The sequence below is a fragment of the Saccopteryx leptura genome, chromosome 6 (genome assembly GCF_036850995.1).
Source record: "Saccopteryx leptura isolate mSacLep1 chromosome 6, mSacLep1_pri_phased_curated, whole genome shotgun sequence".
Lineage (NCBI taxonomy): Eukaryota > Metazoa > Chordata > Mammalia > Chiroptera > Emballonuridae > Saccopteryx > Saccopteryx leptura.
The window spans coordinates 107,245,779-107,270,182 of record NC_089508.1 but is presented as its reverse complement, the minus strand read 5'-3'; the positions used below and the strand labels follow the sequence as shown (position 1 = coordinate 107,270,182).

The window sequence follows — 24,404 nt, the reverse complement described above, 5'->3', positions numbered from 1 at the left end:
AAGATGCACCTTAATGTAGGGGCCTGAAATTTGAAAAAAAATATATATTACATAAAGTTATTAAACTCAAGTTTTATTCAACATAAAATTCATACACCTCTGCATCCGCGCGAAAAAGTGGGAAATGCAAGTAAAAAAATCTACAACCACTGTATGAGACACACCCAGTTTTTAGATCTCAAAGTTTCTGGGAAAGGGTGCGTCTTATACATGGGGGAATATGGTATATATTCATCTCTACTACCAATGACCATTAAGACCAGAAATGGCATAAACAGCAGGATTCATATGCTAAATAAATATGTCTAATTTTAGTCTGGCAATTCTACTTATTAAGTGAGTTTTCATCTCTTCTTTGGCCTTCTCTAGGGAAGTAGTCAGGGGAAAAGAATAAACAGCAATATTATGAAGAATTCACACACTGAAGAGCCTTCACACAAAGAAGGTATCTATATTCTCAGAAGTTTCTCTTTCATCTACAATTCCTAATATGTAGCTATGCCCCATGACCTTGCCAACAAGTTCCAACGTGGAAGTTCATCTTTAATATTTTTTTTTTTTTTAATCTCTATCTGTGGCTATTTTGTTCTTTCAAGTCACTGAAGCTTATTCTTACGTTACCAACTTTCTATAAGAGTCCTAGCATTATAAAGTTTATGTATGGGGGAGGGCAGGGGAGAGGGGAAGTATCTAATAACCACCCATAATATGCTAAGCAAGTGGCTAAGAATTTTATACATTGCTCACTCAATAATAAAGAAGCTATTATTGACCCTGGCAGGTTGGCTCAGCAGTCGAGCGTCAGCCTGGCTTGTGGAAGTCCCAGCTTCAATTCCCAGTCAGGGTACACAGGAGAAGTGATCATCTGCTTCTCTCCCCCCTCCCCCCTTCCACCGTCATGGCTCAAATGGTTTGAGCAAGTTGGCCCCAGGCACTGAGGATGGCTCCATGGCCTCACCTCAGGTGCCAAAATAGCTCAGTTGCTGAGCAACAGAGCAGCTGCCCCAGATGGTCAGAGCATCACTCTATAAGGGTCAGGTGGATCCCAGTAGGGGCGCATACAGGAGCCTGTCTCTCTACCTCCTCACCTCTCATTTAATTAAAAAAAAAAAAACAAACCCTGAAAAAAAAGAACCTTAAAAAACAAAAAAGAAGCTATTATTGCACTGTTTCAATCTGTTGAGAAAGCCTGGATGTGGAGCCTGTGCTCCTTCGACTCTACTACATTTCCTCCAAAATAATGTCATAGTGCAAGGAAAATACCACTAAGAGGCAGAAAACCAGGCTTCATTTATCACTCTCCAATGAACTGTGGACAAATCACTTAATCTCTCTGAGCATCAATTTCTCAAACGTAAAATGGAGATAAGACCACCTCCCAACCTTACAACCTTACAAACTAAATAAAGCATATAAAAATATGTAATGTATGTACTATCTAAAGTTAAGCTATAAACAAAAACCACTCTGCCATCTTTGAGAAACATTTTCTCTTATTCCCAAATTTTAACAATGCTACCTTTACCCAATTACTGAGCAAAGGAATGAATGATGCAGATTAGACTCAAATGTACAATAACCCAAGGAAAAACAGTTTAATTAACAACATCCACATAGAAATCTCTATACTCCCAAAAAACCTGCCTCAAAACCTTTTGTTTAGTTAATAAGGTCTTAGGCAGGCAAATAATAATTGAAGCCTCTTTCAGATCAGTCAGTCCCATAATACACAAAGAAGAAAAACAGTTCAAAATGAATGTAATTTCTCTGTTGAGATTAAGTGACAATGACCTTCTAACATCACTACTTACTGATCCTTGAGATCTGTAAACTGTTTTTCAAGATTAGACATTTCATCTAAACATTCCATTCTTCTTCTTTCACAGTCTTCATCATCCATTTCTGTTAATAAAAAGGCAAATATAAAAAATAAAATAAGTTTTATGTTCCAAATATATCTGAATGTTAATTAAAATGATAAAAAAAACTGTAATATGGCATTATATATGCAAGACCTATATTAGTTCTTAAGTGAAAATAAACAATATTTATCCTAAATAATTTCCACTATGGTTTTTTTTTAACAGAGACAGAGAGAGTCAGAGAGAGGGACAGATAGGGACAGACAGACAGGAAGAGAGAGAGATGAGAAGCATCACTTCTTCATTGCGAGTGCTTACAGCTCTTTTTGAGTTTGTCTAATAGGTCTTCCGGTGTTTGCCGGAAGGCCTTTAAGGAAAAAAAAAAAAAATCTTCATTGCGGCATGTTAGTTGTCTGTTGATTGCTTGTTCATTGGTTGCTTTCTCCTATGTGCCTTGATGGAGGGGAGGGGAGCGCGACAGCAGAGCGAGTGACCCCTTGCTCAAGCCAGTGACCTTTAGCTCAAGCCAGGGACCACGGGATCATGTCTATGATTGCAAGCTCAAGCCAGTGACCCCGTGCTCAAGCTGGTGAGCCCAAGCTCAAGCCAGCAACCTCACAGGGCCTTGAACCTGCATTCTCTGCATCCCAGTCTGATGCTCTATCCACTGCGCCACCGCCTGGTCAGGCTCCACTATAGGTTTTAACTTAAAATTACAGATGGGAGTTAAAGGATAACAGTCTCTAGACCTTTTTTTTTTACTCATTTTTACATCATTTAAAAAAACTGACATTAAGCTAGGACTATAAAATAATTAACCACTTTCACTTTTCACCAACCCACCAGAACTTAAGCACCAAAATGATTATGTCCTTTAAAGGTTAATATTGCTCAAAAAAAAAGGAATTATTCAAGAAATGCCCACATGTTTGATTTGCCAGTCAAATAAAAAAGAAAACTAATCTAATTTTGTTAACAACAAGTTATTTTCATCTCCTATTCTTATACTCCCATTGTTCCCTTTCCCTAAATTTCAGTCAGTGAGAAAGAGGAAAATGAGGAGAAAAACAAGCAAACTTATTAAGAAAGCAATTGTTACCAGGTCTGCCCTATATTCCACATCTTCTATTTTTACATCACACATATGCAACACATTAAAATAAGTGAAGTGTAAAACTAATCTACCTTTTTTTAAAATTCAGTATCAATTTTATGTTAGTTTTAGATGTACAGCATAATGGTTAGATAGCACTTTATAACAAAGTGTTCTTCCAATATTTCCAGTACCCACCTGGCAATATACTCAGTTATTACAATATAATTCAATATATCCCTATGTTGTACTCTCCATCTCCATGACTATTCTGTAACTATCAATACCAATCAGTACTTCTTAATCCCTTCACCTTCTCATGCAGTTCCCAACCACACTCTCTCTGGCAATCATCAGCCTGAATTAAAACTGCATTTGATATTCACCAAATAAAGGTTAAACTATGAGAAAGAATTAAATTATGTTTCATTACTTTTACATAGCAAGGAAGTATAATTTTTTTTTTTTAACTTTTGGTCCCTCAGAATGACTCACTTGCCACTATCTCTGGATAGTAAGGGTTTTTTTTGTAGCCTTAGGACCTGCTCAGTACCAAGGCTTGATAAAAAGAAAACTGTGAAAATTAACATGTAAGACCAACAATAAAAGAGATGCTTTTATAAATAGTAAAACTGCAAAAATTTTCTTTTTTTAACTGCAAAATTTATACTTACAATTTCTTTGCATTTAAAAAGTATGAATCATAGTTCAAATTATTATTACATATCACAAATTAAAATTTTCATTATTTTCTAGGATGGAATAAAAACCAGTGAAAAATCACAACAATTAACATAAAAATTAGAGGGGAATTTGAATGAGAACCTAACACCCATCAAAAATAACAGTGAACACTTGAAGATAAAATGTTTTACAGATGTAGGAAATGTATTTACATACAGTCTAGATATTCTTTCTCTATATTTCTCACTTTTGCAATCTCACCTACTTTCATGGCTTGCCAGATGAAGTCCAAATTAAGCTTCCCATTTCAGGGAGGTTCCAATGACACACTTTCACCAGTCAGTGAGCACTCTAACTTAAATATACCACCATCATCTCAAAAGGAGCGCTTCTGAAATACTCAAATTTCCACCTTCATCTGAAGTCTTTTACTCTTCTGTTCATCCTATCACCAGTTTCTTTGCATTCATTAATCCTGTTTTGTGCTTCTTTTTTTATGTTTTTGTTGTTTTTTTGTTTGTTTGTTTGTTTTTGTATTTTTCTGAAGCTGGAAATGGGGAGAGACAGTCAGACAGACTCCCGCATGCGCCCGACAGGGATCCACCCGGCACGCCCACCAGGGACGATGCTCTGCCCACCAGGGGGCGTCGCTCTGCCACGACCAGAGTCACTCTAGCGCCTGGGGCAGAGGCCAAGGAGCCATCCCCAGCGCCCGGGCCATCTTTGCTCCAATGGAGCCTTGGCTGCGGGAGGGGAAGAGAGAGACAGAGAGGAAGGAGGGGGGTGTGGAGAAGCAAATGGGCGCTTCTCCTATGTGCCCTGGCCAGGAATCGAACCTGGGTCCCCCGCACGCCAGGCCGATGCTCTACCGCTGAGCCAACCGGCCAGGGCCCCTGTTTTGTGCTTCTTAAAAAAGAATCTTTCGCATCTATACCTTCCTTTTCCTTTGCTAGCTCAAACCCTCCTCCCAACCAAACTGTTTTTCTCTCTTTTGAATAAAGCCTTGAGCTCTGGCCTTTGCACTTTTTCTTAAGCTCGTTCCCCATAGAAACATCTAACCATTAACACCCCAATCCAAATTCTACCAATTCTTCAAAATAGTTAAGGTGACCCCATCTTCTTCAACTAGTCTTTGCTGATCACACTATTTTGAAATGACTTCCTCTGCCTCTGAATTTCTACTGCATTGTTTATAAACATTCACTTGGCAATTTAATCAAGTGGTGATTTATGACAGCTCTTTAATTAAGATCAGATCACAAGTACTTATTTACACCTCACACTGAATACTGCCTAGTGTTGCACAAGGAAGTCACTCATACTTATTTTTGGATGGCTAATTTATTGATTGAAAGATTCTCTTTGAAAGACCTAAAAAGAGTGTCAGGATAATAACATACTGTCATCATAATCTTGTCATTGATCCTTTCATGGCCAAAATCAGGCCAAGAAAAAGAGTATCATCTTCATCATACGGCTAGAGGAAAAGAATCCAAGTCATCACAAATTCCATCTTTTAAAAAAAAAAAAAATCATTCCTAAAAGTCTGCAAAATTGATGTGCAGTGTTAACCTACTTCCCCCAAAACCCCAGCCCCCTCCCCAACACAAAAACACCACTCGAAACAGACCAAAGTTAGAAAAGATTGCAGGGAGATTTGGAGAATTTCAAAGCTCCCTCAAATTAGCCAATTTATTAGCATAAGAGTCCCAAATCACCCCTGATGTTGGGCTATTCTCGGTCTTGAAAACTTCAGATGCTGAAAACAGGACAGCTCCCAAGTCAGCCTCCCGCCCCTTCCTTCCCTTCAGGAGCACTGACTGTTGTCAAGCGCTGACTGACAGGTTGACAGGGACGCCGAGGTTGATAAATTCTAAGCCAGCCAAGATCCGGTACATATCTAAGCTCGGCCTCGACAATCCACCCATGTTGAGAAGGTAGCAAAGGTGAAAATTAAGGAAAGAGGTCTGTGGTTTAGGGAGGGGAGCTATTCCCAGAGACTCCCAGACAGGCTGCGGGACATTCCCAGCTCCGTGCATAGCCCGGGCATTGCCCGGAGGTCCCAAGGGCGGGTCCGACCGCGAGTAGGACGGAGCTGCGTCCCGGGCAGGGCAAGCCCAGGCCCGCGTCCTGCTCCGCCCCGCCAACCGGGACCCGCCTGGAGCCAGACAGCGCCCCGCGACCGTCCGGGTGCAGCCGAGGGCTAGGAGCCAGTCTCCGCCCCTCGCCTGTCTCCCCGCCCCGCTCTCCCAGCAGGACGCAGCTGCCCAGCGTGCGAAGAGCGGCCTGTCGCTAGCCCGGCGCGAGGACTCGGTCCCTGCCCCGCAGGGTGGCACACCTGAGCTATCCCCATCCTCGGAGACCGACGAGCTCTCCGTGTCCTCGTCCTCCGAGCTGCTCCCCTCGTTTTCGGCGTAGTCCACTTCCATCTCATCATGATGGTTCGTCTCCTTCTTATCCCCACGGGAATGGACTGGCATTTTCCAGCCGCGCCGTCGCTTCCCACTCCCGGCGCCCAGCCCGGCCACTGCCGCTTCAATTAAGGGAGAGCCGAACTCCCCGACCCACCCAGCGACCGAGCCCGTTCTGAACCTCTCGGCTCCTCCCAGACTCCAGCCAGAGCCTCACAACCTAACCCACAGACTCTGCACTGGGAGCTCTGCCATTGGTGGAGGCAGTCCTCGAGCCTGGGGCAGGGCTTGCCCTGCTCAGGTACGGTTGGTCGCCCGTAATTACGGCGCGGCCTTGCAGTGTCTGTCGGGAGTTGTAGTCCACACATCCCAGACCTGCAGGGGCTGCTAGTTGCCAAATCTCAATAACCCTGATTACTTCTTCCCTCTGGACTTCAAGTCCCACAAGGCACAAAAGCCAATGGACTTGATCTGTTTATAAACTCAGCAGAAACAGATTTTGCGAATTTAGTCTATTTATTCTTTTCCTGCCAAGTGGGTGTGTGAGCTCCCTAGCTATCGGAGGTGTTACTGTCAGATATGAGAAGGTCTATACCAGGGGTCGCGAACCTGTGGCTCGTTTATGGCTGCATCTGGCTCGCAGACAAATCTTTAATAAAAAAAATGTTAAAAATATAAAACCTCATGTCTTACAATCCATTCATTTCCTACTGCTCATGTTCATGGTTGCGGGTGGCTGGAGCCAATCACAGCTGTCCTCCGAGACAACACCAAATTTTTATTGGATAATGCGTAATGTACATGGGTTGTTGAATGGCTCTCACGGAATTACATTTTAAAATATGTGGCGTTCATGGCTCTCTCAGCCAAAACGGTTCCCAACCCCTGGTCTACACCGAGTGTTTTTTCTCCTCTTTGAGCCTGGAGGAAAGGGGTACTGGAGAAAGTACCCCTTTTATTACCACTAATAAAATATTATGTTGAATTAGTAACTATAGAAAATAACTTCCACTTTCTATGTCTCTCTTTGTTGCATTAAATTATTTACATTGTTCTCTAAGCTTCTGCAATCAATAATATAGAAGGAAGTTTCATCTTGGCATTTCATCCAGTATTTTTTTGCATTTATACCAAATGCAGTCCGAAAATGACACTAGTCTTATTTTACTTCAGTTTTCAATGACAAATACTCATTTGACTTAATAAAATGGTATGTTTTCTGAGAGGGATGATACACAGGAAGATTCAATAATGATTAAAATAACAATAACTAAAATAAGGTTGACCACTTTTACTCTGTACACGTGTCCTGGTAAGCTCCTTACATGGGTTATAATTTAATTCTCAATTTAATAGCCCCGAGGGAGGTGCCATAACCATCCCCTTTTACAAGTGAGGAAATTTCATTTTCAGACAAATCTAAAAAGTGTTATTTTATCCATTATAAAGACAGAGCTCTTAAAGTGCCAATTTGCTCTTTAAAGACATTTCATAGAATATTGTGGATTTTACAGCATTTCATTCTCAAAAACAGGTTCAAAGACATTTTATGGAGGATGGTAAGTGCATCCAGGCATAATTGCATTAAGGTTAGATTTAGCATTTAGTGATATCCTCTAGTTTCTCTTCAGATTGTATAAATCTTTTTGCCTTTTACTAAAGATTTACTTGAAGAGGGGGGAAAAAAGAATTTAGCAACAAACATTTCAAGGACTATCCATCTCCTACAGGGTACAATCCAAACTAAGGGGTTTTATTATCTAGGGTTAGCCTATTACTATATTCTTCAAAATTGAACCCCTCAGTTGCTAAACACACAAACTGTTTCCCATTTAAATATCTTTGCACATCCAGTGCTCCCTGCAACCCTCTTCTAACTCCTTTATTTTTCAAAGTCACTTTCTTGACAACATATACATCACTAGCAGCATCTCCACCATTCAGTACAACTCATATTGTTTCAGGCTACTTCTATACTTTGTACTTTGCAACTTTGTACTTGCTTTTGTTACACTGTGTTGTGTATTGTTTTGGAGATGTAATTTCAAAAGCATGCAGTGATAAGGGAGGTAAAGTTAAAAGATGGAAACAGGAAGGGTATGAGCACATGCATAAACACTGAGTGGTGCGGACTAAAGTGGGCAGCTACTTTATCTCCAGCCTGACATTATTCATCAGAATTCTGGCCTAGATGTCAGACCTACCCATGTTCAAGAGAAACTGGAAATTTAGATCTTTCTGTGAAATACCCAAATTTGTAAACGCTATTTCACCTGTGGTTTTGGTTTGTATTGTTTTGGTTTAGTTTCTTCAACTCCAGACCAAAGAAAAACAGCTATGAGTAAAATCCCAGTCTCTGTTAATCACTGATATATAAACAGCTGGCAGTTTGTGCTCAACAGTAACAATAGTTTAGCTTTCTGGTCACTGTTATGTCATGTCATGTCATGTCATGCCAAGCACTGTTATGTGCTTTAGGTACATTAATTCATTTAATCCTTATAACTACTCTTTGAAGTGGATGTGATTATGCCTTCCATTTTGTAGATTAGGAAACTGGGGCATACAGTAGTTAGATTACTTGGCCAAGGTCACACAGCTAGTAAGTAGAAGATTTACACTTGAACTTTAGTAATTTGACATTAGAGTCTGCACTCCACCACAGTACACCTTTAGGAAGTGATTTGTAATTTCTGATGTTAAAAAAAAAAAGTTGAATATGAGGCATGGATTCTCACCCTGCTTCTGCTAGTAACTAACTAGACAATTAAATTTGGCAAACCACATAATCTCTGTCAGTTGTAAAAGAGATGGTTGCCTTATGTTATCCTTAAGTTCTCTTCCAGCTCTAAAATTCCTACCACCTTTATATTTGTGTTTAAGGCAGGCAGATAATAAGAGATAATACAATTAGACTTGCACAACAGTGTTTTGCTTAAAAGGAGAGTTTGTCTCCCTTTCCCACAAACAGGTTTTAGAAAATATGTGTAGGGAATGTAAGCAGAACCATAAGGGGAAGAAATAATAAGGCTGGAAGAATATGGCCAACTTAGAAACTACAAACTAATGTAAATAAAGCCATGAGAACAGAATGAAGTTTTCTTAATTGAGGCAATTAAAGAAGTAGCAATGATGCCTTACATTCATGTGGCCTTTTAAATTTTACAGTTTGCACAATCACTGGATACATTTTAATTCTCACTTTTCATTAATCCATTCAGACTTATTTATTGAAAGCCCTCTAACTCATGATCAGTCATCAGCAAAATCCACTATGTCTTTACTCTCTCCTCTAAAAAGTTCCTCAATTTTCTTGTTCTAAAGAAAACATGGCTCTCCCATAGGACCCTGCTTCCTTTGTACTCCTACACCAATGAGCCTTGTCATGGAGTTGGTATGCTGCTTGTCCTCTTTGTGCCTTCCCGACAATCCTCTCTCTCTCGTTCCTAAAAACCCTAAGCTTGTCATCAAGGTATACCACTTAGTATCTCTACTGTCATCTACATACCTCCAAGGTTACCCCCACCTTATTTTTTGAATATTTTAGCTCTTGGTTCATTCACTCTGATGGTCTGCCTATCATAATTCTTGGTACTTTTAGTATTTTTGTAGATAATCCTATATCACTCCATTTCCTACTGAGTTTGCTCCAGTACAAAGTAGATATAAAATAATTTGGGCATTTTCCTTCTAATTTTCCTACCATATCTTCAAGGTAACTTTTTTCTAATGTTTTATTAAATATTTTAATATTACATAATAATTTAAACACACAGAAAGGTATTCAGAATATTATATATCTAACATAGTACCCACCTTTAAGCTTTGTCAAATCTTAGCATTTTACCACATTTGCTCCACAACTTTCTTCAATCCTAATTCTTTCCAAAGTATCCATCATCCTGACTTTGGTGTTTTTGATTGCCATGCATGTGTACTTACTATTTTTGTTTGTTTTTTTGTTTTTTGTTTTTTCAGAGACAGAGAGTCATAGAGAGGGATAGATAGGGACAGACAGGAACGGAGAGAGATGAAAAGCATCAATTATTAATTTTTTTCATTGCAACACCTTAGTTGTTCATTGATTGCTTTCTCATAGGTGTCTTGACCGTGGGCCTTCAGCAGACCGAGTAACCCTTTGCTCAAGCCAGTGACCTTGGGTCCAAGCTGGTAAGCTTTGCTCAAACCAGATGAGCCCGTGCTCAAGCTGGCGACCTCAGAGTCTTGAACCTGGGTCCTCCGCATCCCAGTCTGATGCTCTATCTACTGTGCCACTGCCTGGTCAGGCTGTACTTACTATTTTTGTATGTTTGTGTCCATAAATAAAATGTAGGTTCACTTAACAAAGGGATGATAATTAAAAATGATCTCGTACACACATATTATCCTACAACTTTCTTTCTCCTTAACAATGGTTTTGAGATTTATCCATTGTGATATGGTAGCTCTAATCCAGTTATTCTAACCTGCTCCAAGGTATTCCATGGAGTACATATATTCCATTTAATGAATATTAAAAGTTTTACCCTTGGCCCAGCCTGTGGATGCCCTGGGTTCGAATCCCAGTCAGGGCACACAGGAGAAGCGACTGACCAACTGCTTTTCTCCATCTCCTTCTCCCCCTTTTCTCTCTCTTCCCTTCCCGCAGCCATGGCTTGATTGGTTCAGGCACATCGGCCCCGGGCACTGAGGATAGAGCTTCCTGGAGCCTCTGCCTCAGGTGCTAAAAATAGCTTGGTTGTGAGCATGGCCACAGATGGGCAGAGCATCTGCCTCAAATGAAGGTTGCCGGGTGGATCCTGGTCAGGGCGTATGTGGGAGTCTCTCTGTCTCCCTCTTCTCACTTGAAAAAGAAGAAAAAAAATTTTTTACCCACTGACATGTTAATGGAATTTTAACTTGCTTCCAATTATTTTCATTATTAAAAAGAGTTGTAGGCCCTGGCCAGTTTTCTCAGTGAACAGTGTCGACCCAGCATGCAGATGTCACAGGTTCGATTCACGGTCAGGGCACACATGAGAAGCAGCCATCTGCTTCTCTTCTCCTTCATTTCCCCCCTCTCTCCAACTTCCCTCCTTCCAGCCAGAGGCCTGGCTGGTCTAAGTATCAGCCTCAGGCACTTAAAATAGCTCAGCTGATTTGAGCATCACCCGCAGATGCGGGTTGCTGGGTGGATTCTAGTTTGGGTGCATGCAGGATTCTATCTATTTCCCCTCCTCTCACTTAAAAAATAAATAAATAAAATACAAAATAGTTTCTCGGTGAATACTATTGATATTATTTTATGTATCTTTTGGGGCATATGTGTGAAGAATTCTCTAGGTCAGTGGTAACCAACATGGAACATATGTAATCCAGGAAGTATATCCTAGGGGCAGGAAGAAAATACTAAAAAACTTCCATTTATATAATTTTCAATTTCATCTTTGTTTGAAATAAAGTAGATATGAAGAAGCAAGTCAAAGTCCATTTTATACTCTCATTCATGCTCATCATATTCCTTGTGCTGGACTGCTTTTTATTTTGCCAATCTTGCCTCTGAAGGGAAGCAAAGTTAAATCCAACCTCGGCCACACGGTGGAGCTGGGACATCAACTGTAAAATTAACAAATCTTGTCATTACTGATTGACTCAGGCCAGATGCTGAGAGATGGAAGATTAAAAAAGCTGTAATCCAGAGGCTGAGAGTGATAACTAGTACCCAAAATCAGAGTAAACATTTTAATGATTCAAACTGAAGGGACTTTAGGGACCTACATGATAACTAGATGAGATCAATTTATAATTATACCAATTCTATAAGACATGATTTCAATTATTTAAGAATAAAACAATCTACAGCCTGACCAGACGGTGGTGCAGTGGATAGAGCATCGAACTGGAATGCGGAGAACCCAGGTTCGAGACCCCGAGGTCGCCAGCTTGAACGCGGGCTCAACTGGTTTGAGCAAAAAAGCTCACCAGCTTGGACCCAAGGTCGCTGGCTTGAGCAAGGGATTACTCGGTCTGCTGAAGGCCCACGGTCAAGGCACATATGAGAAAGCAATCAATGAACAACTAAGGTGTCACAACGAAAAACTGATGATTGATGCTTCTCATCTCTCTCTCCGTTCCTGTCTGTCTGTCCCTATCTATCCCTCTCTCTGACTCTCTCTCTGTCTCTGTAAAAAAAAAAAAAAAAAAAAAAAAAAAGAATAAAACAATCTAGCCTGACCAAGCAGTGGTACAGTGGATAGAGCATTGGCCTGGGATGCTGAGGACCCAGGTTCAAAACCCTGAGGTTGCCACTTGAGCACAAGCTGTCAGGGTCACTAGCTTGAGCGTGGGATCATAGACATGTCCCTTGGTCACTTGCTTGAGCCCAAAGGTCACTGGCTTGAAGCCCAAAATCACTGTCTTGAGCCCAAGGTCACTGGCTTGAGCAAGGGGTCACTGGCTTGGCTGTAGCCCCCGGGTCAAGGCACATATGAGAAAGCAATCAATGAACAACTAAGGTGCCACAACTATGAGTTGGTACTTCTCATCTCCCTTCCTACCTGTCTCTCTCTCTAAAAAAAAAAAAAGTTAGAAGAAGAAGAATGAAACAATCTAAAGGTGCTTGAAATAACCTTTTCACTGGTATAGGACTCATCCTTGTATTAACTGTCTATTTGCAGAAATTAGTTATGGAATTAGTTCAACTATAAGTTTTATAAAATTTCTGTTTAAAAAAGTATGTGCTTTTTTGTAGTCAATATCTAATTGTTTTATAGTAATTTCCTTTTTTCTAATATTTTTCTCAAGGGTAAATATTTTATATGCAGTTTTATTTTTAATCTGTATAGTTCCTCTTCATATAATTTTTCTATACAATTAGTAGACTGGATATATTTTGTTCTAGCCTACCCAATATCCACTCTCTTCGTGAGGTAATTGCTTTCTATTTTTCTTTAGAGAACCCCCTCTGCTCCATTCAGCCTATTGGTTCAGGTGACTAATGAGAATATAATATTCTCCTGGTTCAACTAGGCCAGGATGGGCATTGCTAGAACTTTTATTGGAATTATCAGGAAGTTATCATCTTCTAAAAGTTCCATTAAGCCTGTGAGCCTAGGTTTGCTAGGGCCATTTGTCTTTCCACGTGCAAATGAGGAAGAGGAGAAAACAGGGGTGGAAACCAACACAGAGGAAGAAAGCATAAATAGAAAGATCCCTGTTAACATTTAAGCTCCTGGCTTCATATGTGTTCTTAGTTAATCCTTAGACTTTCAGTTTCATGAACCAATAAATTCCTATTTATTATTATTTATTTATTTAAGTGAGAGGAGAGATAGACAGACTTCCACATGCACCCTGACTGGTATCCACCTGGCAAACCCCATCTGGGGCTGATGCTCGAATCAACTGAGCTATCCTCACTGCTTGTGGCCAATGCTCTGACCAACCAAGCTATCTTCAGTGCCTGGGTCCAGTGTCAAACCAACAGAACCACTAGCTGTGAGAGGGTAAGAGAGAAAAGTGGGCAAGAAAGAGGGGAAGAGAAGTAGATGATCACTTCTCACATATGTTCTGACCCGGGATCGAAACCAGTATGTCTGCATGCTGGGCCAACAGTCTATTCACTGAATGAAACAGCTAATTTTTTCATTAAAATGTATATGTGTTTTGCTCTGGCCAAATAGCTCAGTTAGTTAGAACATCGTCCCAATACACCAAGGTTGCAGTTTGGATTCCCAATCAGGGCACATACAAGAATCAACCAATGAATGCATACATAAGTAGAACAACAAATCAAGTTTCTCACTCTCTGCCTTCCTCTCTCACTCTAAAATCGATAAAAGAAAAAATATGTGTTTTTTTAATGGAAGAAATGAATAAAATATTCTAAGATCTTCCATCATGCCCTGGCTAGGTAGCCCAGGTGGTTAGAGCATTGTCCCAATAACCAAGATTGCAGGCTCAATCCTCAGTCAGGGCACATACTGGAAGCAACCAATGCATGTACGGCTCAGTGGTGTAGCAAGTCTACACCACTCTCTCTCCCTCTCTCTCTCTAGAATCAACAAATATATTTAAAAATAAAATCTCCCATCATAATTTCTTATCTATTCTTGTCAAAAATCCCTTCTTATATTCATTTATATATTAACTATTTATGGAATGTATATTATATGTCAGGTACTGGGCTGGTTTCAAAAGGTACATTGGTGGATAAAACAAATACAGCTTATTTATGCTTGCATAGAGCTTACAGAAAAGTGAGGAAATAATATTAAATAATTAACTACACAAATTGAGGTATACTCTCTGCAGGAGTTATGAGAGTATCTGACAGAGACCTGATTAAGATGAGGAGTGGGTGACAGGCAAGGCATCTGTACTGCTGGCTCCATACCAGTCTAAATTGAATCCTGCCCACTAAGCCAGGTTTAATGCTGGTGGCCATGACCAGGCAGGGTAGGTTCACACTGGGTTCAGGCAGACCACAGAAGAATCGTGGAGCCAAGAGGCATTGGGCCATTCCTGTATATTGGATTCTCACAATGCTCACAATGGCAGGTGAACAAATGGGGGAAGTTGCCTCTCCTGGCACAGCAATCAAGAAAACTACGCCCTACACGGTGGCAGGTGAGGGCTCAGAAAAACCACCCCTTGCAATGCTCTGCAAGCCAGTGACCTGCACCAAGGAAAAGCATCTGTAGCCTTATATAAGCTATACACACATGTGACTTTCTGCCACGTCCTCACACACTAATCATGCAAAGTGCTTGCAGCCAGAAAACAAGCAAGCAAGCCTAACTGCAGCTGTTTTCCCTACAGTGTGTTCATGTTTCAAGAATTAAGAGATCATTAAAACCGGTCATTAGTATTCAAGGGTGAAATGGTGCAAAAAAAGGTGGTGAGAGAGGCAAAGGCCACATCATTCAGGGCCTCGTAGATTATGGTAGGAAATTTGCTTTTTTAAGTCAGGGAGAGCGTGAACGCAGTCCCCCACTACCACAAATTATGCAGTCGAGTTTCCCACATTTGGGGAAATCGCAGGGGTTGGCACATCCGGAGTGCAATGGATAAGCCTCGCCCTGGGAAAACCACCTTCGTGATCATGGTATCTCCCCTGCCAGGAAAGTGTAGAAATTCAATTTTTTTTAAATCCTAAATGTAGTTGGTTGCCATTGGGAAATGTGTAGGAAGAAATTAACAGATTAGGTTAGGGATACAATTACATTAATTAAAGATTAAATCTTTAAAAAGTTTACTGGTTGCTTAGTGGAAAATGGACTGGAGCCTGACCAGGCAGTGGCGCGCAGTGGATAGAGTGTCGGACTGGGATGTGGAGGACCCAGGTTCGAGACCCTGAGGTCGCCAGCTTGAGCATGGGCTCATCTGGTTTGAGCAAAAGCTCATCAGCTTGGACCCAAGGTCGCTGGCTTGAGCAAGGGGTTACTCAGTCTGCTGAAGGCCCGCGGTCAAGGCACATATGAGAAAGAAATCAATGAACAACTAAGGTGTTGCAACGAAAAACCGATGATTGATGCTTCTCATCTCTCTCCGTTCCCATCTGTCTATCCCTCTCTCTGACTCTCTCTCTGTCTCTGTTTAAATAAAAAAAGACTGGATAAAAACAAGAGAAAGGAATAAATCAATCAGATGTTGGGTAAGATCATGGTGGCTTGGACCAGAGTGTAGGCTATGTAGTGAAAAGAAATGGACAGAGTACTCATATCCTTCCATAACCACCTTAAAATTACAACTAAATTACCAAACAACATGATTGGGACCAACCTAAAATCTAACTGAACAGAAGTCCAACAACTGAAAAAGTAAGGAAGCTACAGAAAGACTGGTAGGAGAGGCAAAGACACAGACAGACTAGTCCTACTCACATGTATAGTGGATAAAAATTAGAAGAGATCTCAAAAAAAAATTTTTTTTACAGGGGTTACCCTAAATAGCAAGGAGTTCCCACTCTACACCCAGGCCCCCCAGGGTTCCGGTGCCAGTTAGGTAAGACCCCATAAATTCTGCTTGTGCAGACCAGCAGGTATTGTGATGAGTGACACTGAGAGTCCCAGGCATTCCTCTTCAAGGGTCTGTGCACAAACTTGCTCAGACCGAGTCTGAGTTCCAACGCTAGGACAGCAGCTCGAAAGGTACAGTAGGGACATATGGGGAAGAACTGATGAGTCTGGCATCAAGGTGGATGCCACAGGATCAGCTTTCTCCCAGACAAAAGAACTGGCAGAAATAATAGTTTTGGTTTGTTTGGTGAGCCCATCCCTAACAAAGTTGGCAGGTGGGTGCTGTATCTGAATCTGCATCAACCTGGCTAAAACTATTCCCCCTGCCCTAGTGATTCCCTAAGATCCAGCCTCACCCAACTTGCAGGCCACCCATAGCATTTCCAGTGGCTTTTCAATACAAACAGCTTGTCTTGGCTCATGCTGTGAACTTCCCTAAAATCTCTCAAAGGTTTACAAACCCTAAACTAGCAGCATCTAGCCTTGGTGTGACCCATACCTCTTGCTAAGTGGTCCCAGGCCTAGCACTAGTGGCAGCCAGGCTCAGTTCAAAGGTTGGTACCTCCAAGTTCAGCATACGTATCAGTCATCTGCACATTCCTTATGGTGGGTGGCACCAAGCAGGGCACAGATGGCAGCTGATTTTGGCCTGTACTTTGTGGGAATCCCCAGAGACAGTGAACCCATTGGCCAGTTTCAGACCACACTGGAGCACCAGATGACCACCTCCACCAGAGACACACTCAAAGGGTAGACTCAGTGGACACCATAGCCCGGCTGAAGTGAGTCATGCTCTGTGGTGTGAGCCCCTGCACAGCAGCTCCTCTGCTGCGGTCACAGCTTTTCCTCAGATGATCAGCCTGTGAGGATCTCTCCCACTGCTGTGCCAACAGTAGTCAAGGCTCAACCACAACAAGAGGATGGACACAGTCCACATGGTGGGCACACCTGGAGAGCCCAGATTGGGTGATTGGGGAGGCTGTGCCACTAGGCCCTACAGGACACCTACTGCATAATGCCACTCTACCAAGACTGGGAGACATAGAAGCTCTACCTAACACACAGAAACAAACAAAAGGAGACAGCCATAATGAGGAGACAAAGAAACACGCCCTAAATTAAAGAACATAACAAAACTCTAGAAAAAGATCTAATCAAAATAGAGACAAGCAATCTACCAATGCCAACTTCAAAACACTGGTTATAAGGATGTTCAATGATCTCCGTAAGAACTTCAACAAAGAGATAGGAGCCTGACCTGTGGTGGTGCAGTGGATAAAGCATTGGCCTGGAATGCTGAGGCTTGTCAGTTCAAAGCCCTGGGCTTGCCTGGTCAAGGTACATATGAGAGTTGACGCCTCCTGCTCCTCCCTCCTTCTCTTTCACTCTCTCCCCCCTCTCTCTAAAATAAATAAATAAAATCTTAAAAACAAAGAGATAGGAAACATAAAAATGTAGTTATAGGCCTTGGCTGGGTAACTAGGGGGTTAAAACATTGTTCCAATGAGCCAGAGTTACAGGTTCAATTAAAAAAAATAAAAGTTAGAAAGCATAAAAAAGAACCAGTGATAAATAAAGAATATAATAACTGAAATAAAGAATACGGCTAGAAATAACACAATTGAAAACTGGAGGCAGACAATACCAAGCCTAGACTCAACCAGCTCTACAAACAAAACACCCAAACACACAGACATAATGAGAAGACAGAGTAGTGCAATCCAAATGAAACCACAAGACAAACCTCTAGGAAATGAACTGAGTGATATGGAAATAACCAAATAATCTGGAACTTCCGGATGCAGAGTTCAAAATAATGATTGTAAGGATACTTAGGGATCTTAGAACAATAATGGATGGTCATTATGAACACCGAAATAAAGAAATAGCAAGTATAAAAAAGGATATTAAAATATTAAAAAAGAATCAGTTGGAGATGATAAATACAATATCAGAAATAAAGACCACAATGAAAGGAATTAAAAACAGGATGGATGGAGCTGAGGATCAAATCAGCGAGTTGGAGGACAAGTTGAATGAAGGCATGAAAGCAGAGAAGAAAAAAAAAAGAGACTCAAAAAGTCTGAGGAAATTCTTAGAGAGCTCTGTGATAACATGAAGAGAAATAACATCCGCATCATAGGGGTTCCTGAAGAAGAAGAGAAAGAACCAGGGATAGAGACTTTATTCAAACATATCATAGCTAAAAACTTCCCTCAATTAAGGCAGGATAACATCTCACAAGTTCAAGAAGCACAGAGAACTCCATTAAAGAGAAACCCAAAGATATCTACACCAAGACACATCATAATTAAAATACCAAAGCTAAGTGATAGAGAAAAATATTAAAAGCTGCTAAAAAGATAGACTATCACCTACAAAGGAACCACCATAAGGATGACTTCGACTTCTCAACAGAAACACTTGAGGCAAGAAGGGAATGGCAAGAAATATTCAAAGTAATTCAGAACAAGAGCCTACAACCAAGACTACTTTATCCAGCAAGTCTATCATTTAAAATTGAAGGAGAAATAAAAAGCTTCCCAGACAAAAATAAACTCAAGGAATTCATTACAACCAAACCAATGCTGCAGGAAATGTTAAGGGCCCTGTTGTAAACAGATCAAAGTGGGAAAAGAATATAGCAAAAAAGGAATACAGCTTTAAAGAATAAAATGGCAATAAACAAATACATATAAAAAATAACCTTAAATGTAAATGGATTAAATGATCCAATCAAAAGACATAGGGTAGCTGCATGGATAAGAAAACAGGACCCATACATATGCTGTCTACAAGAGACACACCTTAAAACAAAAGATGCACATAGACTGAAGATAAACAGATGGAAAAAAACATTTCACACAAATGGAAATGAAAAAAAAGCTGGGGTAGCAATACTTATATCAGACAAAATCGACTTTAAAACAAAGAATATAGTAAGAGATAAAGAAGGTCACTAAATAATGATAAAGGGAGTAATCCAACAGGAAGATATAACCATTATAAATATCTACGCACCTAATATAGGAGCACCTAAATATATAAAGCAGGCCCTGGCCGGTTGGCTCAGCGGTAGAGCGTCGGCCTGGCGTGCGGGGGACCCGGGTTCCTTTCCTGGCCAGGGCACAAAGGAGAGGCGCCCATTTGCTTCTCCACCCCCCCCTCCTTCCTCTCTGTCTCTCTCTTCCCCTCCCGCAGCCAAGGCTCCATTGGAGCAAAGATGGCCCAGGCGCTGGGGATGGCTCCTTGGCCTCTGCCCCAGGCGCTAGAGTGCCTCTGGTCGCGGCACAGCGACGCCCCGGAGGGGCAGAGCATCGCCCCCTGGTGGGCAGAGCGTCGCCCCCTGGTGGGCGTGCCGGGTGGATCTCGGTCGGGCGCATGCGGGTGTCTGTCTGACTGTCTCTCCCCATTTCCAGCTTCAGAAAAATACAAAAAACAAAAACAAAATATATATATATATATATATAAAGCAGACTTTGATGGATTTAAAGGGTGAGATCAATAGCAATACTATAATAGTAGGGGATTTCAATACCTCACTAACATCACTAGATAGATCCTCAAGAAAGAAAATTAACAGAGAAACAGCAGACTTAAAGGACACACTAGATCAACTCAATTTAATAGATATCTCAGACCCTTTCACCCTAAAGCAGCAGAATATACATTCTTTTCAAGTGCTCATGGTACATTCTCTAGAATAGACCACATGTTAGGGCACAAAAGCGTTCTCAACAAATTTAAGAAGATTGAAATCATATCGAGCACTTTTTCTGATCACAGTGGCATGAAACTAGAAATCAACCACAACAGAAAAACTGAAAAATACTCAAACACTTGGAAACTAAATAGCATTGTTATTAAATAATGAATGGGTTAACAATGAGATCAAAGAAGAAATAAAAAAATTCCTAGAAACGAATGATAACGAACATACACCAACTCAAAATTTATGGGAAACAGCAAAAGCAGTACTGAGAGGGAAGTTCATAGCATTACAGAACCTTAAGAAGCTAGAAAAAGCTCAAATAAACAACTTTACCCTGCATCTAAAAGAACTAGAAAAAGAACAGCAAGTAAAGCCCAAATGTAGTAGAAGGAAGGAAATAATAAAGATCAGAGCAGAAATAAATGACATAGAGGCTAAAGAAACAATACAGAGGATCAATGAAACCAGGAGCTGGTTCTTTGAAAAGGTAAACAAGATCGATGAACCTTTAACCAGACTCACCAAGAAAAGAAGAGAGAGGACTCAAATAAATAAAATTAGAAACGAGAGTGGAGAAATAACAACTGACACAACAGAAATACAAAATATTGTAAGAAAATACTATGAAGAACTGTACGCCAAAAAACTAGACAACCTAGATGAAATGGACAAATTCCTTGAAACATATAATCTTCCAAAAATTAATCTGGAAGAATCAGAAAACTTAAACAGACCAATTATAAGAAATGAAATTTAAAAAGTTATCAAAAAACTCCCAAAAAATAAAAGTTCTGGACTTGATGGCTTCACAAGTGAATTCCACGAAATATTCAAAGAAGAACTAACTCCTATCCTTCTCAAGCTATTTCAAAAAAATTCAAGAGGAAGGAAGATTCCAAGCTCCTTTTATGAGTCGAGCATAATTCTGATTCAAAAACCAGGCAAAAGCAACACAAAGAAAGAAAATTATAGGCCAATATCCCTGATGAATTTAGATGCTAAAATCCTCAACAAAATATTAGCAAACCGGATCCAGCAAAATATGAAAAAAGCATACATCATGATCAAGTGGGATTTATTCTGGGGAGGCAAGGCTGGTACAATATTTGCAAATCAATCAATGTGATTCATCACATAAACGAAAGGAAGGAGAAAAACCACATGATAATTTCAAGAGATGCAGAAAAATCATTTGATAAAATCCAGCACCCATTCATGATCAAAACTCTTAGCAAAGTTAGAATATAGGGAACATACCTCAACATGATAAAGGACATCTATGACAAACCCACAGCAAACATCATACTCAATGGGCAAAAATTAAAAGCAATCCCCTTAAGATCAGGAACAAGGTGGGGGTGCCCCCTTTCACCACTCTTATTCAACATAGTTCTGGAAGTCCTAGCCACAGAAGTCGGACAAGAAAAAAAAATAAATGGCATCCAAATTGGAAAAGAAGAAGTAAAACTATCATTATTTGCAGATGATATGATATTGTACACAGAAAACCCTAAAGTCTCAGTCAAAAAACTACTGGACCTGATAAATGAATTCAGCAAAGTGGCAGGATATAAAATTAATACTCAGAAATCAGAGGCATTTTTATACACTAACAATGAACTGTCAGAAAGAGAAATTAAGGAAGCAATCCCCTTCACCACTGCAACCAAAAAATAAAGTACCTAAGAATAAATTTAACCAGGGAGATTAAAGACTTGTACTCGGAAAATTATAAAACATTGATAAAGGAAATCAGGGAATATACAAACAAGTGGAAGCATATACTGTGCTCATGGTTAGGAAGAATAAACATCATTAAAATGTCTATATTACCCAAAGCAATTTATAAATTCAATGCAATACCGATTAAAATACCAATGACTTACTTAAAAGATATAGAACACATATTCCAAAAATTTATATGGAACCAAAAGAGAACACGAATAGCCTCAGCAATCTTGAAAAGGAAGAATAAAGTGGGAGGTATCACGGTTCTTGATATCAAGTTATACTACAAGGCAATTGTACTCAAAACAGCCTGGTAGTGGCATAAGAACAGGCATATAGATCAATGGAACAGAACTGAGAACCCAGAAATAAACCCACACTTTTATGGACAACTGATATTTGACAAAGGAAGTAAGAGCATACATTGGAGTAAAGACAGCCTCTTCACCAAATGGTGTTGGGAAAATTGGACAGCTACCTGCAAAAAAATGAAACTAGACCACCAACTTACACCATTCACAAAAATAAACTCAAAATGGATAAAACACTTAAATGTAAGCTGTAAAATCATAAGCATCTTAGAAGAAAACATAAGCAGTAAGCTCTCTGACATCTCTCACAGCAATATATTTGCTGATTTATCTCCATGGGCAAGTGAAATAAAAGACAGGTTAAACAAATGGGACTATATCAAACTAAAAAGCTTCTGCACAGCTAAAGACAATAAGAGCAGAATAAAAAGACAGACTACACAATGGGAGAATATATTTGACAATATGGCTGATAAGGGGGGGTTAATAACCAAAATTTATAAAGAACTTGTAAAACTCAATACCAGGAAGACAAACAATCCAATCAAAAAATGGGCAAAAGGGCCCTGGCCGGTTCGCTCAGTGGTAGAGCGTCGGCCTGGCGTGCAGGAGTCCCGGGTTCAATTCCCGGCCAGGGCACAAAGGAGAAGCGCCCATCTGCTTCTCTACCCCTGCCCCTCTCCTTCCTCTCTGTCTCTCTCTTCCCCTCCCGCAGGCAAGGCTCCACTGGAGCAAAGTGGCCTGGGCCCTGAGGATGGCTCTGTGGCCTCTGCCTCAGGTGCTAAAATGGCTCTGGTTGCAACAGAGCGATGCTCCAGATGGGCAGAGCATCACCCTTGGTGCATGTGCCAGGTGGATACCGGTAGGGCGCATGTGGGAGTCTGTCTGACTGCCTCCCTGTTTCCAACTTCAGAAAAATACAAAAAAAAAAAAAAATGGGCGAAAGAAATGAATAGGCACTTCTCCAAAGAGGACATACAGATGGCCAATAGGCATTTGAAAAAAATGCTCAACATCACTAACCATTAGAGAAATGCAAATTAAAACCACAATGAGATATCACCTCACACCAGTCAGAATGGCGCTCATCAACAAAACAACACAGAATAAGTGCTGGCGAGGATGTGGAGAAAAGGAAACCCTCTTGCACTGCTGGTGGGAATGCAGACTGGTGCAGCCACTGTGGAAAACAGTATGGAGATGCCCTCAAAAATTAATAATCGAACTGCCTTTTGACCCAGCTATACCACTTTTAGGAATATACCCCAAGAACACCAGAGCACTGTTTGAAAAGAAGAAATGCACCCCAATGTTTATGGCAGCATTGTTCACAACAGCGTAGATCTGGAAACAGCCCAAGTGTCCGTCAGTGGACGAGTGGATTAAAAAGCTTTGGTACATATATACTATGGAATACTACTCAGCCATAAGAAATGATGACATCAGATCATTTACAACAACATGGATGGACCTTGATAACATTATACTAAGCAAAATAAGTAAATCAGAAAAAACTAAGCACTATATAATTCCATACATAGGTGGGACACAAAAATGAGACTCAGAGACATGGACAAGAGAGTGGGGGTTACGGTGGGGGAGAGGAGAGGGAGGGGGTTGCGGGAGGGGAGAGGCACAGAAAACCAGTTAGAAGGTGTCGGAAGACATTTGGACTTTGGGTGATGAGAATGCAGCATAATCAAATGTCAAAATAACCTAGAGATGTTTTCTGTGAACATATGTACCCTGATTTATCCATGTCACCCATTAAAATTAATTTTAAAAAAATCCAAAAATAAAAATAAAAAAACCTGATCAGAATCGTCAAGGTGATCAAAATAAGGAAAACATGAGAAGTTATCACAGCCAAGAGGAGCCTAAGGAGAAATAAGTAAATGTAATAAGGTATCCTGGATAAGATCATGGAACAGAAAGAGAACATTAGATAAAAAGGAGAAAAGCTGAATAAACTATGAAGTTAGTTAATAATAACATATCATTATTATGTTATGTTATTACATAACCTGAGCAGTGGATAGAGCGTTGATCCTGAAAGCTGAGGTTCTTGGTTCAAAACCCCAGGGCTGCCGGCTTGATTGGGCTTGCTAGCTTGAGCATGGGGTCGCTCGCTTGAACATGGGATCATCACTATGATCCCAAGGTCATTAGCTTGAGGCCAACGGTCGCTAGTTTGAAGCCCAAGGTTGCTGACTTGAGCAAGAGGTCACTAGTTCAGCTTGAGATCCTCCCACCCCTCCCCTTGCATTGAGGCACATATGAGAAACAATCAATGAACAACTAAAGTGAAGCAACTACGACTTGATGCTTCTCACTCTCTCTCCTCCCTCTATTTCCCTCTCCCTCCCTATCTCTCTCTCTCTCAAAAAAAGAAAGAAGGAAGGAAGGAAGGAAGGAAGGAAGGAAGGAAGGAAGGAAGGAAGGAAGGAAGGAAGGAGGGAAAGAAAAAAAGAAAATTATCATTATTGATTCATTAACTGGAATAAACACACCATACTAACATAGGATGTTAATAATAGAGAAAACTGTGGGAATGGGGCATATGGGAACTCCCTATCCCCTGGTTGGCAAACCGCAGCTTGTGAGC

The 24,404-nt window shown here is 40.6% G+C and overlaps 1 protein-coding gene, 2 non-coding genes and 1 pseudogene across 8 annotated transcripts in view; 2 read left to right on the top strand and 2 right to left on the bottom strand.

The window, feature by feature from the left end:
- The window catches only part of BRMS1L (BRMS1 like transcriptional repressor), a 78,539-nt gene extending 72,280 nt beyond the window's left edge, over positions 1 to 6,259 (bottom strand). For all 6 annotated transcript variants that reach the window (XM_066343134.1, XM_066343137.1, XM_066343133.1 and 3 more), the window contains exons 1-2: positions 5,978 to 6,259; positions 1,812 to 1,902 (exon numbers count right to left, since the gene is read on the bottom strand). In XM_066343134.1, coding sequence (XP_066199231.1) covers positions 1,812 to 1,902; positions 5,978 to 6,119 — 233 coding nt within the window. In that variant the 5' untranslated portion in view covers positions 6,120 to 6,259. The remainder of the gene's footprint in view (positions 1 to 1,811; positions 1,903 to 5,977) is intronic.
- On the top strand, positions 2,171 to 2,233 carry LOC136377868 (U7 small nuclear RNA). Its single transcript, XR_010746484.1, has one exon. It is a non-coding gene; the product is annotated as a U7 small nuclear RNA (small nuclear RNA).
- A 1,403-nt stretch (positions 6,260 to 7,662) lies between the features above and the next one.
- LOC136377751 (U5 spliceosomal RNA) lies at positions 7,663 to 7,785 on the top strand (annotated as a pseudogene).
- Positions 7,786 to 14,995: 7,210 nt separating this feature from the next.
- LOC136377669 (U1 spliceosomal RNA) lies at positions 14,996 to 15,159 on the bottom strand. Its single transcript, XR_010746347.1, has one exon. It is a non-coding gene; the product is annotated as a U1 spliceosomal RNA (small nuclear RNA).
- Positions 15,160 to 24,404: the final 9,245 nt, after the last annotated feature.